At 33.4% G+C, this 16,730-nt stretch overlaps 1 protein-coding gene across 1 annotated transcript in view; it reads right to left on the bottom strand.

Moving 5' to 3' along the window:
* The window catches only part of LOC124364525 (low-density lipoprotein receptor-related protein 1), a 221,709-nt gene that overhangs the window by 45,754 nt on the left and 159,225 nt on the right, over positions 1 to 16,730 (bottom strand). The window contains 10 exon segments of the mRNA XM_046820081.1: positions 5,282 to 5,541; positions 5,732 to 5,977; positions 6,672 to 6,760; positions 7,488 to 7,576; positions 7,579 to 7,708; positions 10,475 to 10,618; positions 11,607 to 11,708; positions 12,393 to 12,661; positions 13,918 to 14,070; positions 16,549 to 16,710. Of these exon segments, the coding sequence (XP_046676037.1) occupies positions 5,282 to 5,541; positions 5,732 to 5,977; positions 6,672 to 6,760; positions 7,488 to 7,576; positions 7,579 to 7,708; positions 10,475 to 10,618; positions 11,607 to 11,708; positions 12,393 to 12,661; positions 13,918 to 14,070; positions 16,549 to 16,710 (1,644 nt within the window).

Below are 16,730 nucleotides of genomic sequence, written 5' to 3'. Positions count from 1 at the left end.
TTTACACGCAATAGAAATAACTTAATAACTCCTAGATGTAACTATACTAGTACTCAATGCAGCTTTCTATACCAGGGTATCAAGCTTTTCAATGCTCTACCCATGCAAGTAAAGATCATGAGCAGGACTAATTTCAAAAATACCATAAAATGTTGGTTGTTAAAATCTGCTATTTACAGTGTCGATGAGTTTTTTCTTGTAGTGCAAAATCTCACAAGCTAGTTTAATGTATCATATTGACGTTGTTATATACATTCTTTGTATCCTGACAATAAATGCTTTGATTTGATTTGATTTGATTAAAAAACTATAAATTAATTAAGACAAAATATTTAACTGACCAGGGGTTAAGAATTAAAGAAAAGTACTTTTCCTTGCCAGAATCAACAATGTTACTGTTTGTTGGGTTCCTGGTCATAAGGAGATCTCTGGGAACAAAAGAGCCGACCCCTGGCCAACTTGGGCTCAGCATCCAATATGATGGGACCTCCACCGCTCTGCAGCATTTCTAGATGTGAATCTTTTGGGGCTGTCACACTGAACATGAGAGCAGGTAGAAGCTGCATCCAGGTCCAAGAATAAGAAAAATGGTTGTACAGTCACCTTCCCCTAGGGCGACTAAGTAGATCGATGTCTTCTCAGGTTATATGTCTTATCACAGGACATGGTCGCCTGAGAAAGCAGCTTCACAGAGTCGGTACCTTTCGGGAACATCTGCTCTTTGATTATCCTGTAATAGCAAGGGAGTAGTACGCCATCATTAGTAGTCTGGGCAAGGGTGGTGGATTTCCCCAGGAAGACTTGATTGGTTGTTTTGGGCGGTTTGTAGAACTGCTAAAACCGTAGACTGGTCGGCCTCGTAGTGTGATTCCAGAGTGTATAAAAAGCCATTGAGGCTTAAGTGCAAGGCAATAGGCCGTCACATAGAAGAAGAAGTAGGGGGTTAAGAATTAAAGAAAAGTACTACCCTCAATTATTTAGAAAGACGGTAAAATACGAAAGCTAAATACTAAAATAATAACAGATGGAAAAGGTTTGTGAATTAATTACAGATTTGATCAATTACAACTAAATCACTTAACATGTGAAATTTATCACAAAAGAATGAAATTTATCAATTTTATTTTTGTAATTTGGCACCAAGTATTGGGTAAGATGGATAATATCATAAGAAGAGAATGTTAGTAACCAATTTAAGATTGTCTAAAAAACTCATGATGATTGTTGCACAATTTGAAAAAGCATAAATGAAAGTAATAAAGCAACATGTAATTTTATTGACTTTAAAAAGGCGTTTGGTGTGGTCAGCCATAAAATTTGTCTTGTGAAATTGGTAGCAGCTAGTATAAAGGGTTAGTGTTGGTTTAAAAATAAGCAGACAACAGAAAGTGATGTTTATGTCATCGCAATTCACTACTTACCATGCTAACTGAGTTCTCCAAGAATCTGTGATGTTAGCAAGTCTTATCTCTGTACTTGCAGAACAGTTACTATATTTACTGCATCCACACAAAACTCCTAGTGTCTTTACAAATGACATTGCTCTCTCTATTCCAATAATAATATGCATATGCTGTTTCATAATGTTCCAAGCAAGCAATATTGTTATTGTGAACGGGTTGGTACATAAATCAAATGCAAATAAACAAGAGCAAAACTAAATATAAATATTTATATTTTTTGGAATTCGATTTTTTATTTTCAATCAGTACTTCATGAGGAAATATTCTCAAATTAATTTCGGTTGTTATTATTATAAGTATTTACAGAAGATACTGGATGAAAGACTCTCATCGGAATATCTTATAAAATGTATTGCATACAAATATCAAATTTACTATAAGAAGATGTTGCAATGAAACCTTGTTGAGGAGCTTACACTTTATTCATGCTTTCATAAATTGTTTACGGTATAGCTATTTATGGTTATTTATTTATTATACCCCATCAAATAATCTAGATAAAATCCTAGTTAAATAAAAGCAAGCTATTAGAACTATAACAAATTTAAAGAGAAGAGATTCAGTTAAACATATTTTTGTGGAACTCCAAATATTTACTGTTTACAATCTTTACATATTTAAAACTATAAATTATGTTATGCATTACTGCAATCTCGTCTTAACAGAAAGAGAATATCAGTATAACACATGATTCAATAAATTTTGATAATTCTCATCACTTAAAATTTTATAAAAAGAAAACTCATGCATGGGGAAAACATTTCTACATGATTTACAAATTGAATTGAAAACTCACTAAAACACTAATAAATTACTAACTTAAATGTAAAGAGTACCTACTAAATAACTAAATAAACCTTTATATTCATTCCAAGAACTTTTTGAAAGGGATAATTGACTGGTTTAGTTAAATATGAATATGTGTATGTTTGTGTGTGTTACAACTATATTACCTTAATATAGAATATTTTATAACGTGAGAAGAGATATTTTTTTATTAACTATGATGTTAATGTTCTTAATGTGGCTCTATTCATTGTATTGTATAGCTAGCTTATATAAATCTAATCTGACAAACATACAATGTGCTGTAAAAAACGAATGACATGTACAAAAAAATAAGAGTGATGACGCCTATCACCATTGATAGTTTTTAAAAAACTACTTCTTGAAGTAGATTGGACTAGGCTTAAGTTTTTTTTATACTGTTGACGAGGCATTTTCTTATTTTATTAATTTATTGACTAGTTTATATGAAGAAACATGTTATTAAAAGAAGTTATAGTTAAAAATTCAAAAAGGCCAAATATTCAATGGTTTACGCCAAAACTTAAGAATTTTAGAAGTTTTGTTTTAGTTTGTTATGACAATTTAAAAAATAGTAAAGGTACAGAAAGAGAACTGTTGGCTAAATCAGTGTACAAGGAAGCTAGAAAACAGTATAAAGCCTTGATTAAGGAAGAAAAGCTATTGGCAAATGAAGATTACATTTAAGAGGTCTAAAAATAAAATGTAAAGCTGCATGAAATATTATCAAAGCTGAAAAAAGCACAGAATCGCAATCTAATGAGTCTTATATTGATTCTAATGTTTTTAATGATTATTTTATAAATGTAGCACTAGATATGAATAAAACTCAAGTACCTGATGATTTTAGTGTAGCTCTTAGCTTAGTAAATAATTATGTAAATAGTTGTACTCCAAGAAATACGTTATATTGGAAAGTAATTGTTGTTGAAGATGTCCTAAAGTGTGCTTCTGAATTAAATCTATCGGGTAGTGAAGATTACTATGGTTTTTTCGAATAAGATTACTAAACAGATTATCAGTGTCATAGTTGAACCACTAACTTATCTATTTAATCGAATGTTAATTGAAGGCACATTTCCTCAATGTTTAAAATAGCAAAAGTAGTTCCTATCTATAAGAAGGGTGATAAAACAAACCCTTCCAGTTATCGTCCCATATCTTTAATACCTATTTTTAGCAAAATATTTGAATATTGTATCAAAAACCAATTACAAAACTTTTTCATGCTAAATGGTCTCTTATGTAAAGAGCAGTTTTGGGTTTTTACCAGGACTGAAATACTACAAAAGCTGTAGAAACTCTAGTTGGTAATGTTAATTCATAATTTTGAGTATAAAACAACATCATCTGCAACCTTAATTGATTTGTCTAAAGCCTTCGACAGCATACCTCATGAGTTACTTATAAGTAAACTTTATTGCTATGGTGTGCAAGGTAGTGAGTTGAATTTGTTGGTAATCTTATTTGAATAATAGAAAACAAATGGTTGTTCAGGGTTCTAATTCGTCTCTCATAAAAACAATTCAAATTGGTGTGCCACAAGGCTCAGTTTTAGGTCCTTTTTTTATTTTATCATTGCAGTTAATGATTTTCCTTTCAATTTACCCTGTATGTCAGTTTTGTTTGCTGATGATACTACTCTTCTAAATCACCATAGTACACTTAATGGTTTAATAAAAATACAAGAAAATGCAATGAAGGTAGCAACTGAGTGGTTTTTCAGGCTAACAGGCTTGTTGTAAACAATAGCAAAACAGAAAATATAATTTTTTCAATGGACCATGTAATTTACAAATGTTTTAAGCCTGTTTAAACTATTAGGAATCTTTTTAGACAGTAGACTAAGCTGGGAAAGTCATATAGAAAATCTTTGTACTAAATTGGCGAGAGTAAATTTTCCTATTGCGCAAATTGAAACTCTGCATCACCGAAGAAATGCTAATAACCTCCTACTATGCCTTTTTTTCCACTCCCACTTAGTCTATGGAATTTCTTTATGGGGAAATAGTTGCCATTCAAATAAAGTGTTTGTCTGGCAAAAAAAAAGCAATAAGAATTATAAAAAATCTTAATGAAAGGGAATCTTGCCTGCACGCTTTTAGGGATTTAAATATCATGACATTGCCCTGTTTGTATATATATATTATTGTTTACTGGATGTGAAAGCAAATCTGCAAAGTTATACTGTTAGAGAAACCATACATACTTATAAAACTAGAAAAAAGTACATGTTAGAGCTGCCAAGGACCAGGCTTGAAAAAACAAAAGTTAGTCATATCTATATGAAAATAAAAACTATTTAATAAATTACCAAAAGGAGGATGGATTGTAAATATAAATAGGTTTAAAACGAGTTGTAAGCAAATGGCTTAAAGAAAAAGCATTTTACTCTGTGAATGAATATTTGGCCTGTGATATTAGTTCCTTAAGTTTATAATTTTGTCTAGTCAAGTTTTAAGTTTTTTTAACCTTTATTTTATAGTTTGGAGATTTTATGTTTTAAACCACCTGACTTACATATTTTAAATATTTATATTGTTACATTTTTCATTGGGTTTTTAATTGGTATGTGTTATTTGTGTTTCTTGTCCAGTCTGTGTTTTTTTTATATATATTTACCTACAATGCTTTCTTATTTCTTAAATAATTTTATACAACCGCTCTCTATTTATACCAATTATTAGTTTTGTAAGTTCCTATATCTTGCAACATTCCTGTTAATTTTAAAATAAGTCTCCAATTATAAAAATTGTTAATTTTTTAAGTATTACTGCCCAATAATGTGTACGAAGTCTATTGTAACTAATTATGTTACTTAATGACTAATAAAGACATCTTGAATCTTGAATCTTGAATCTATTCTGTGCATTTGTTTGTGAATAAAACATTTATGAATATACTGAATATGAATATACTAATACATCAGCAGGTTTTCAACAATGGTTATACCATTATACATAAAGAACATGCACACATTCGTTGTAACCCCGCAGCACAACTCAACCCACCAGTATCCTAGGTTCACGTGGCTGTGATTCCCTAGTGACCCTGAAGTTGGTTGGGATGTTGACCGGCATGCTGCTGATCACCTTCTGTTGGTGGTCCGCCCAAAACACCCGAGTGCCTGCTCGAGACCACAGAATGTCCATGGAGTCCATCTTGTGGTGAGGAGTGGCAGACACCTGGTTCACCGAGCTCTCATGAGATTTGTATGGATTGAGGAAACGAAGATCGCTGTCACTCGCTACCATTAGATAGGCTGGATCTCCTGGAAAAACCAATTTCGCATCATTTCAGATGACAAAATATTTTTTTGATTTCAGTTTAGGAATTGCACCTACACATCATTATCACCTAAAACTATTCAGTGGAATGTAGCCCAAATTAAAAACAGCTGAGTTTAGAATTTTGCCTTTTAAGTTCAATAAACAACAGTTTATCAACAGAACACTACTAACCAAGCGCAACACAAGTATTGTTGAGACGACTGTACTGGTAGCCCTCGGCACAGACACATTTGTAGGTCTTCTTATACTCTGTGCAAGTGTGGGGGCAAACACCAAACGTACAGGGTGGCGGCAGACAATTGGCCTCATCACTGTTATCACCGCAGTCGTTGTTTCCATCACAGCGCAAGTGTAAGCTCACACAGTGGCCCTTCGTGCAGTGGAACTCTCCATGTGCACATCGGTGCGTGTACTGACCTGTACAGTCACCTCAATACATAAAAACTGTGTGATATTTTGCAGACAGGCTGCACACTCAGGTACTATTTCAAGAAATCAAAACTATTAAGCACAAGGTATATCCTTGAGGATTTTTAGTTTGTTAATACAGTTTGTTGAGGTTGGATGTTTGTGTTGTCTTAGCTTTTCCTGAGTGCTTTTGCACAAAATTAGGTGTAGTCAAAACTTGTGCTACAAATAAAGGTGACTATAATACAATAATATATAATCACTGTGTCATATAATCTACGTTACTGGAAAAAGCACATGATAATTTTTACCTTTTTGGGATAGAATTTGTAATGGTAACATAACTTAAAACTAAAAGGCAGGTACAAATACTTCATCATTATTTTACTCGCACTTTTCAGTTTGTTGTATTACCTTAGTCAAGCGGCAATACAAATTATCAATGCAATAATGAAAATTGTACTGCAGTTAAAAATTAAACTTCTGTATTCATTATTTAGGAATGTTATGTTTATAGAACATTTCTAAATTTGTTTGACAAGTTATGTTTTCAAATCTAAAATATTTGCAATTAAAGTCTCTTTCCGAAGCTATTCAATTTAATTTCAATATTTCAAAATGTTAATATGAATTCTTTATATACTAAATATAATATTAAATTACATAAGGTCAACACAATCATCCAATAAAATAATAAACGTACATGCATGTGGCTCCTCATCTGATCCATCCCCACAGTTGTCTCGTCCGTCACATACCAGGGACTTTGGAACACATTTGTGATTTTTACACCTAAAAAATACAAAGAGGTCATGTTACGGTTACAAAACACATCGTACAGCTACATGATCACTACTGTTACTAGAATATTTTAATTTCTGACAGGGAAATCCCACAGCATGTTTTAGACATTTTTATTGTAATTTTTTTACTAGTGAAAGGTTTTTACAATTAACTTCGGTTGCAATATTGTATTAACAATATTTTTAAAATTATAGCTCAAAATCAACTGATGTTTAAGTTAAATAAAATTATTCATCACATAAGCTTGAAGAGATATCACAAATCACAAGTTTGTGTAGTTACAGCGCTAGGCTGTACATAATTAATGACAATACATGATATTAATACTGCTCTAGATCTACTGGTTTAAGAATTAAGTAATAAAAGCAGTCCATCTTTATTTTTATTAATGCCAGCATGGGAAACGTAAAAATTTATATTAATAGAGGTTTTTTGAATGAAACAGTTGATATGAGGAGATTTTGAAATGAAAATAAAGCAAAGAAAAAAACAAGAGAAGGGTTATTACTTTTCTATTAAGCAAAAAAATCTGGGATGTAGCAACCTATCTGACTCTGAAAATTGAGGAGCGATCTACCATCTTTTGACATTATAATTTTCATAAGAAGTTTGATCAGTACAGTACAAATTGGACTGATCAGTACACATAGCCAGACAAATTGGGCACAACACTAAAAAGCATAAAAAATCCAACAATAATATAATGGTATCGCACCTGAATCGACCAGGCATACAAGGCAGACTAACACATAACCCCTTAGCCTCATCACTGCCATCGGCACAGTCCTCGTCCCCATCACACACCGCCACAGATAGCTGATACATTGTTGTTTGTCTGCACATGTAAACTCTGTAAGTGGGTTGCAGTGTCCCTTGTGGCAGTCTACTTCGTCAGAGCCATCCGAGCAATCCACATCACCATCACACTGCCATTCACTGCCACAACACACTATGTTATACAAAGCTAGAGAGATTAGTATACAACGTAATTACACAGACTATACGAACTTGTAACAAACAAGGTTCTTACAGTAGTTATCTATCTATCTTTCTCTCTTTCACTCACTCACTCACCCACCCTACTGTCACTATAGCTACACATATTTACAATTAAAATCCACTTATGTTTAAATATTTTTAGTGTGGAAAGTCTTAAAACATGGTTTTTTGCACATGGCAATTTTGCACTTGGTAGTATCTCTTCCAACAGCCTTGCCTGATTGTTTTTTAGTTATCAAAGAGCATAATAAAAGTTGTTAACACTATTTTGATTATATTTGTTATTTGAGTAAAAAAAAAAACAAAACAATGTCAACAAATTACTTGCATCTCTAAGAAGTCTATTGGTATTAAAATCAGGATCATTATATGTGTGATCTTGAAATAAATCATCACTGTCTTTGTCACTTGAAAATCTGAGTAACTCTTCTGTCACTTGATTATCTTCAATACTGTCACGATTCATTGCATTTACTCACAAAACAATTGTTGCAAACTAAAGTAATAGCAAGCAAAACAATAACAATGCAGACGACAAATTAGCAGAACGACAACAAACGGCCGACATGATGCTAATAGTTCATGACACTCCGACATGAACTAACATGACACTGATGCCGACATGAACTCCACTCATCGGAGTTCATACACAAACCACTTTTATCTGATATTTCAGATAACTGCCAACAAAATTTCATAGATCATAATCGATAAAGTATGAAATAATCCATGGAAATAGTGAATGACTATCAATGCTGAAGTCCAAATGCGTTTAAATGTAATTTTATTACTGTAAAAGTCGGCACCGTCAAAAGACGTTGCAATCTATAGAATTCCATGCATGACGTCAAATGACACTGTCGGCAGTGAGTGTTAGAAAAGAGCATAGGTCGAGATGTACATCAAATTAAAGGACCTTTATAGAAGAATACAATGCTGCAAACCAGACGATAAAAGGTTTACCCTATTCAAAGTGGCAGTGTTTTAAAGTTTCTCTTAAATTATGCAATTTAGTATAACAAATACTATTTCTTAAAGATAACATTAATTTACTGTAGTGAAATTAAAAATCAAGTAATTACAGTTACAGTACATATTCACAATGCTCTCCAAGTGTTTGTTGGCAATATCCCAATCTGTGATAGAAACCAGTAACAATATTTTGTAACCGAGGTATTTGCTGAGTTTCTTCATCGATGGGATGAATTAGTTCTTGTGTGTTGGCAGGCTTAGTTATGTAAACCCTTTGTTTAAAAGAACCCCATAAAAAGAAATCTACAGGGTTTAAATCTGGTGATCTAGGTGGCCACTCTATTGCTCCCCTACGTCTTATCCACGAAACTCTGTCTAGCTGCTCACATACTAGTACTGCATTATTAGGTGGTGCCCCATATTGTTGATATTATACTGTGTTATAACTTTGACCCAACACAGTATGTGAAGCTGGTATAATTGTATCTCTCAACATTAGTTCATATGTAACTTCATTCAAATTGCTATTGATTACAAAGGGTCCTACAATGCGATTTCCAACTATCTCAGCCCACATGATCCCTTTATCAGGTTTCTGTTTATAGCTATTTCTTATCCAGAGAGGATTGCTCCAATAACAGCAGTTATGCTTACTTACATTTCTGTGAAGTACAAAGGTAGTTTTGACAGAAAATACAACCTTAGATAGAAATTGTGTTCCTGTACACACCCACCAATTATTGTTACACAGAATTCTACTCTCCTATCATAATCGTCTTCCGAAACCTAATGAAGAAATTTCAATTTCACCTTACAAGGATGATAGTGGTTTTTTTTTTTTAAGTTTAACACTAAAAATTGGTACCATTAAAATTTGCTACAGCTCTTGTTGATGTATGTGGCTCTTCGACAAAACTTTGTAGTACGTCTATGGATTTAGCTTTGTTTTTTAACAGATTTAGGCCTACCACTTTTTCACAGTCTTTTAAACTGCCAGTTTCTTCGCAACGTTGGGACTGTTCTACATACTGTAGACTTTAATATTGGTGGTCTGTCCAGAAAACTATCATTAAATAAATGCACAACTTCATTGAAGATTTGTAAATGGTTACCATATCCCCTCATCATAAGCAGGGTTATTTTTTCAGTTTCAGTCAGAAATATCACTATAACAAAATACACAACTAGTCAGTGTTGATAAATCGTGTGTTAAAAACTCATTTATATGGTAGAAATCTTCACTTGCTGCTCAAAAATCAACTGTACAACATTTAAAGAAAAATAAACTTTCCTGTCTGAACGTATTCTCAATCACATTAGGTAAGATAAACAATTAATTATTTTAATGTTGGAATTGCAGTAGGAATATCATCAACAGCGTCCAATTACTAACAAGCATGTAAAGGCTAATGGCTTTTCAATAATAATACACTATCTCGGAAATCCCATTGTTGTGATCGTTATTTCCAACACACTAGAACTAATTCATCGCATCAATGAAGAAACTCTGCAAATACCTCCAGATATGTTAAGAAACTTCAAAACGCTCCCATTTTGGAAAGGGTAAACCTATCGAGGTTTGGTACGCAGCATTAACGCGGCAGCAATTCAAAAATGGCTTTTGCAATTATTAAATAAATGGTTTGTGTACAGGCCAATGCAAAAGTAGATAAACCACCATCTACAAGACATTTAAAATTTTAATTTATATGAAGACCTTATATAACTCACATGTAGATGCAGTGTTTAGGGTTACGACACTGGAACTCCTTGCTGGAACAGGTGGTGTTACAGTCATTCTCGTCGCTCTGGTCGGGACAGTTGTATTGACCATCACATCGTAGAACATCCCTGATACACCGGCCGTCCTTGCACCTATTGCACAACAGGGAGAAAATTTCATTGCCTGGGTGTGAGCCACAAATAAATACAAAACGACATAGAGGCACGATACTAACTATGGGTACTGAAGTTGTGAACTCCCCCACTCACACTGTGAAATCTAAATTTAGTTATGATACAACATGACATAAAGGCCCAATACTAAGAATAGGTACTGAAGGTATGAACTCCCCCACTCGCACTGTGGAATCTAAATTTTACACAAATTATTTTAGTCTTACAGTTTTTACTTTCAAAAATAATAAATATTCTATTTTAGTTCACATTTTTATTAATGGTTTATTACTACTTATTTATTTTATTTTTCGGCAAGTTGAAAAATAAACAATATATAGTAAATTGTGAATTTTCCAAGTGCAGATCATTCATGTTGCAGGTTAACAATAGCCATTCAATAAATTGAAAAAGGGATACAACTGTGAGAATTTTACTTGAAACATGAGAAAAAAGTACTAATCAGAATACCTTCATAATGCACCAAGTTTAGTGTTAAAATAAAATAGCTGACATTTCTAGTTCTTTCTTTGTCTTAAACTAAACCTTAAAAGTATCACATTCAGATTTCCACTACATTTATTCAACATTTCAAATGAGGTTTCAACCATACCTGACTTATTAGTGATCAATGAAAAGAATTTTATGGCCGAAAGATGTTTCACAGACTTTATTCTGATTTGATGTATAGAATTTCATTTCTGTAAGTTGAATTACAAAAAATATTATCAAACTGTGACCAGAGTTTTTGAAAATTTGTATACCAATAATCTCTCACAAGAGGACCAATTGTTTTTATTTTTTCTCAGATGCATAGAAATGAAGAGTACATTTTGACAAAACTTAAATCCGATTTACCAAATAGAAGCAACAAGTGTAATATACTTGGAGAGGAAAAGATAGCGAAATATAGATAAAACTAATAGATCCAGAACTCTTCTAACAACTCAAATGACAGATCACTCACTGAAACTCAGACTCAGAGCAAGGTCGAGGCACACAGGACTTCTCGTCAGAGTTGTCTCCACAGTCGTCATTGTAATCACAGCGCCAGCGACCAGGAATACATCTACACTCAGAACATATTCAAGAGTTACATTTGCAAGTTGTAGCTATCAGTGGAAAAAATAAGCAACCAACCAACAAAAAAGAACATTATTAAGTTTTATTCAACCAAATATTTACTAAAACTTATTAATAGTTTAAACATTTTAAAATATCCTTGAATTAAGTAATGATTTAATCTGCTAATTTGTGAAAAAAGTATTGTGCATTTGGCAGCACTCACTACATTTGGCGACACTCAATTGTTGTTACAACTGACTCAAGCTGCCTGATATCGTGTTAGATTTACTTAATGTATTTACAAATTAATTACTGGATTTAGATATTACCAAACAAACATTTCAAAGGAACAATTTTCTAAATGGTATCATGACTACTATTCCATCTGAAATCTTTCTTAATTTTTATAAAAAAACTGTTAAAACACTTTCAATTTTTTAACAATTAAACTGTAATAAAATATTATCGTGCATTTGGATGCATGTAAGTAATGCATTAGTATGCATTTAACATACTAAATGTTTACTATTTTCAAATTTAATGTAAAATAAAAACTATACTTTTGAAAATGAACTTTAGATTCATAATGATTTTTTTACTGACTTGACAAAGGGTAAAGTTTAACACATTAGTTTTTAGGCTTAACAACAAAGTGGGCTAACATGTTTGGAAAATGAAGAAAACGTACTTGTGGTTATCACATTTGAAATAGGTGGGGTCACATGTGTGGATGGTGGGGTCAGAGCAGGTAGGAGGCTCATCCTCATGATCGGGACAGTCGTTAGTGCCGTCACACCGCCAGCTGTTTGGGATACACCGGCCTGACGCACACTGCATGTGGTTGTTGGCGCACGTTCGGTTCAGGCAGATTCGACCCTCATCAGACCCATCGCCACAGTCGTTGTCCCCGTCACACACCCACACCAGTGGGATGCATTTCTTTGTGTTACAATGGAACTAAACAAAAATAAATGCAGATTATAAATAATAAGGCTTAAGAATAAATCAAAATACTTTAAATTTATCAATGTACGAAACTTTTCAATTCAAATTAACTCATGAATGTCATAGTTTACCAAATTGATATACAAAAGATAACTTATCCACCATTTTGTAACACATTATCTTACACCCTCATTTTTATGCTGTTACTCATTCAAACTGACAATACAATGCTGAGTATGTTTCACACACAGTTTAAATTTATGAATAGGACATTATTTGTAATGCTTTAAATTTAATGTTTTACTTTAAATATGTAAAAAATTGACAAAAACTAATACAACAAAATTATTGTCCAATTATTGGAGTTTTATCTTTTTTTTAATGACCTATAACAAAAAAGGGAGTGCCGATGGCCTAAGACGTTGGACTTTGAGTCTGAGTTAGAGATAGCGCAGGTTCGAATCCTGCCTGTGACTGTTGCACTTTTTATCAGTACCATCGACCTTGTACTGTATCGACTCTCCCCCTTATTCTGTTTGATAAGATCCTCGCACAGGCCAGTGGCCCATGAGGACGGGAAGAATAAGGCATAAAAGAAGATGGCTTCTTCTTAAAAAAAAAGATAAAATAAAGTTTTCCATTAAACATTTGAATACACATCAAGGGTCCTGTTGGCCTCAAATCATTTTATAATTTTCATTTTACTACTTGTAGTTGTTATAATTGAAAAGCTACGGCTTTTTGATAACTCTATACAACAGTTTTACTACTATTAAATTTATATTGATTCTGATTTGAGTCTTTGAATTCATCTAAGATTTCCTGGTACAACAGAATTAGTAATCACACTGTCACCAAACAATTTGCTTGAAATTAAACCTAAAATAATTTAAGTTCTACTTACATTTTGGATTTGAATACTGTTGCAGACAAATGTTTTAAATTTGGATCAAATTTAGAATGTCATGATGAAATTTGATGAATTTTCTTGAAAACCGAATACCTACAGCTTCATTTAATTAATTTTGTCTCTACGATTTTATAACTGACAAAAGTATTTCCATATTAATTGTGTAAAGGCAACTCGTAATTAATAGTATAAGATGCCAAGACTGAATTGGGTGTCTCAACTACCCTAGACATTTTAATACATTAGATATTTTTTATCCTTCCACCTTTAAAGGAAAAGGAAACTAAAATTCTACCACCAGAATATAACTATAGACATCTCATGTTTATTACAAACAGAGCAGATCAAAGAGACTTACCTTATCAGCAGGACAAGTCAGGTCGAGGCAGTCATCCTCATCCTCTCCTTCTGGGCAGTCCTTGAAGCCATCACAGTGTTTGTTGCTATTAATGCAGTATCCTGACACTGTCTTGTTTCCTTTGCATTTGAATTGTGTGTCCATACAAGTATACTGGAACAACAAAAAAACCTTAATAACAGATACCACATAGGTTTCAATATCTAATGGATTCCACAAACTGCTATGTTGGTTACTACTGATATTATTATAAAATCTTAATAACTTATTAGACACTTAAAAGTTGGAAATAATATTTTAGTAAGTATTACAATCCTATTAATATTATAAATGCGAAAGTTTGTGGAGAGTAGTTTGTGTTTGGATGTTTGATACCCAATTACACAAAATCTAGTGGACAGATTTATATGAAATTTAATACACATATTGATGATATCAGAATAATACATAGACATGTAATTATCCCAAAATACCACCCAACATAAAATACTTATTCCAGATTTTTATATTTGAACGAACAAAATACCATCTGTCGTAGTTTCCTTAGACACTGTGGGATGGCGTATTTACAGTAGCTAAAAATGGAGGGACAGGCACTTATATGAATCAATGAACCGTTCTTTCTGTGACTATAATTTGAGGAAACAAACGAGCACAGTGAGTTAAGATATATCTACTTGATACATGCTTATTTCTGTTTTAAAATTATCTTAGGGCTCCATCATATTACATTAGAAATGCTTTTAGTAAGAAAATTAAGGACTTCAGTTTCATTTTCCTGCACACTGGTCTAAAATATTTCACGTGTTATTGAAATTACTGAAGCCATTCTATCAAATAAGGAATTTTGCAGGGAAATTTTATCTATTTCATTTGTACTTATAAAATCTGTTTCACTCTATGGTTTCAGGGCCTCAAATACTGCTCTTTAAGCTTATGGTCCAATTATTTGACAATTAATCTAAAGATTTGGAATATCTACCTGTAACCATCACTTATTATAGGAGTGTTTGGTATGTAGCCTTTCTAGACTTAAGCAAGGCTTTCGATTGTCTTGACCACAGCCTAATATTGAAGAAGCTTGATTCTCTGGGAATATGGGGAACACCTCTCAAATGGTTCACAAGCTATTTGTGTAACAGAAGACAGATTGTTGAAATCAAACATGTTATTGAAGGGTCAGTGAGGAGAGTGGCTTCAGAACCTAGGGGTGTATCACGGGGCGTGTCCCAGGGATCCGTCCTGGGACCCGTTCTATTCATCTTATTTGTTTCAGACTTGCCAAAGTACTTAGAAGCTTACTGCTATCCCATCTTGTATGCTGATGACACGGCCTTACTCACTACCAGCAGGTCTGCAGAAGAACTGGAAATAAATGCATACATATCTCTAAGTATGGCACAAAACTATTGTGAAAAGAACGACCTTGTGTTCAATGAAACAAAAAAAAAGCAGATGAACCTGGGACGACTAAAAGATAGGGTACCAGGACCTCCTAATATAATAATGACTGACTCACTAAAACACCTGGGAATGATTCTGGATAGCTGTCTTTCATGGACTCTGCATGTTGACTACTTGTGCCAAAAACTAAGCACGGCAACATTTGTTCTGAAAAGGGTAAAGGCCACCAGTACAGATGAAGCTATGACCACCGCTTACCATGCTCTGTTTGAGAGTCACCTACGATATGGTGTGGTACTGTGGGGCAGTACATCTAGTACAAATATTCAAAAAGTTCTTGTCCTGCAAAAGCGTGCCCTAAGGACTATGGTGGGTCTATTGCCGCATGAAAGCTGCAGACAGGTGTTCAAGGATCGCGGAATCCTGACAGTAACAGCTATCTATATTCTGGAGGTAATTCTTCACGCCACAAAGAAAAACTTGAAGAAGCTTGGAGACTTTCGAGGGCATGCAACTAGAAACGCACAGGATTACATCCTCCCACTACACAGGATGGAACTCTTTACAAAGAAACCATCATATGCCGGCGCAAAGCTCTTCAACTTGCTTCCTTTTGAAATCAAGAGAGGAGACAACAACACTCTGAAAAGAAGACTGCGAAACTGGCTGCTTGAAGAAACCATCTATACCCTCAATGAATATATTGACCGCTGCAGGAACTACAGGACCACCTAGGAAGAACTGCACACAATTAATAAATAAACCAATTTTTGACTTATTGTTAAATCCTTTAACTTTATTTGTAAACAAGATTGTAAATTATTTTACTCTATTACATTTCTTGAAGAAATTTTTAATAAAGATTTTTGACTTGACTTGACTTGTAATTTAAAACTGAAAAGCCTATGATGTTGCACTTGTTCAGCAGGAAGTTGTGTGCGAAGCCAGAGGTAACAGCTAGTAATAAATAATAATAACAACATGTTGACAAATAGAGCATATTAATTTAAGAGATACAATTAAACTAATATATGAAGAAGACTTAAAGACAAAGAGGTATATTTAAAAAAAGAGTCACATTTCTTTGAATTTGTTCAGGGTAGAACAATACAAATCCTCAGAGAATAATATTGGAAGTAAACAATAATTATTGGATTCAGGTAAGAATAGTATTTTCATAAATTATTTGATGTACTTTGTTTATATAATTGCAAAATTATACGTCACCTGATCACAGTTCAGTTCGTCAGACTTGTCTGGGCAGTCGTAGTGACCGTTACAGAGCTGGACAGGGTGGATGCAATGGTGATTATGACATTGGAACTGTCCTGGCAGGCACTCAAACTTAGGACAGTCAGCTGGTTCGTCAGAGCCATCACCACAATCATCCTGTCAACAGATAATATAGA

This window comes from Homalodisca vitripennis, chromosome 1 (assembly GCF_021130785.1).
Source record: "Homalodisca vitripennis isolate AUS2020 chromosome 1, UT_GWSS_2.1, whole genome shotgun sequence".
Taxonomy (NCBI): domain Eukaryota; kingdom Metazoa; phylum Arthropoda; class Insecta; order Hemiptera; family Cicadellidae; genus Homalodisca; species Homalodisca vitripennis.
Note: the sequence above shows the minus strand (reverse complement) of the source record. Positions and strands in the feature narration are given on the sequence as shown.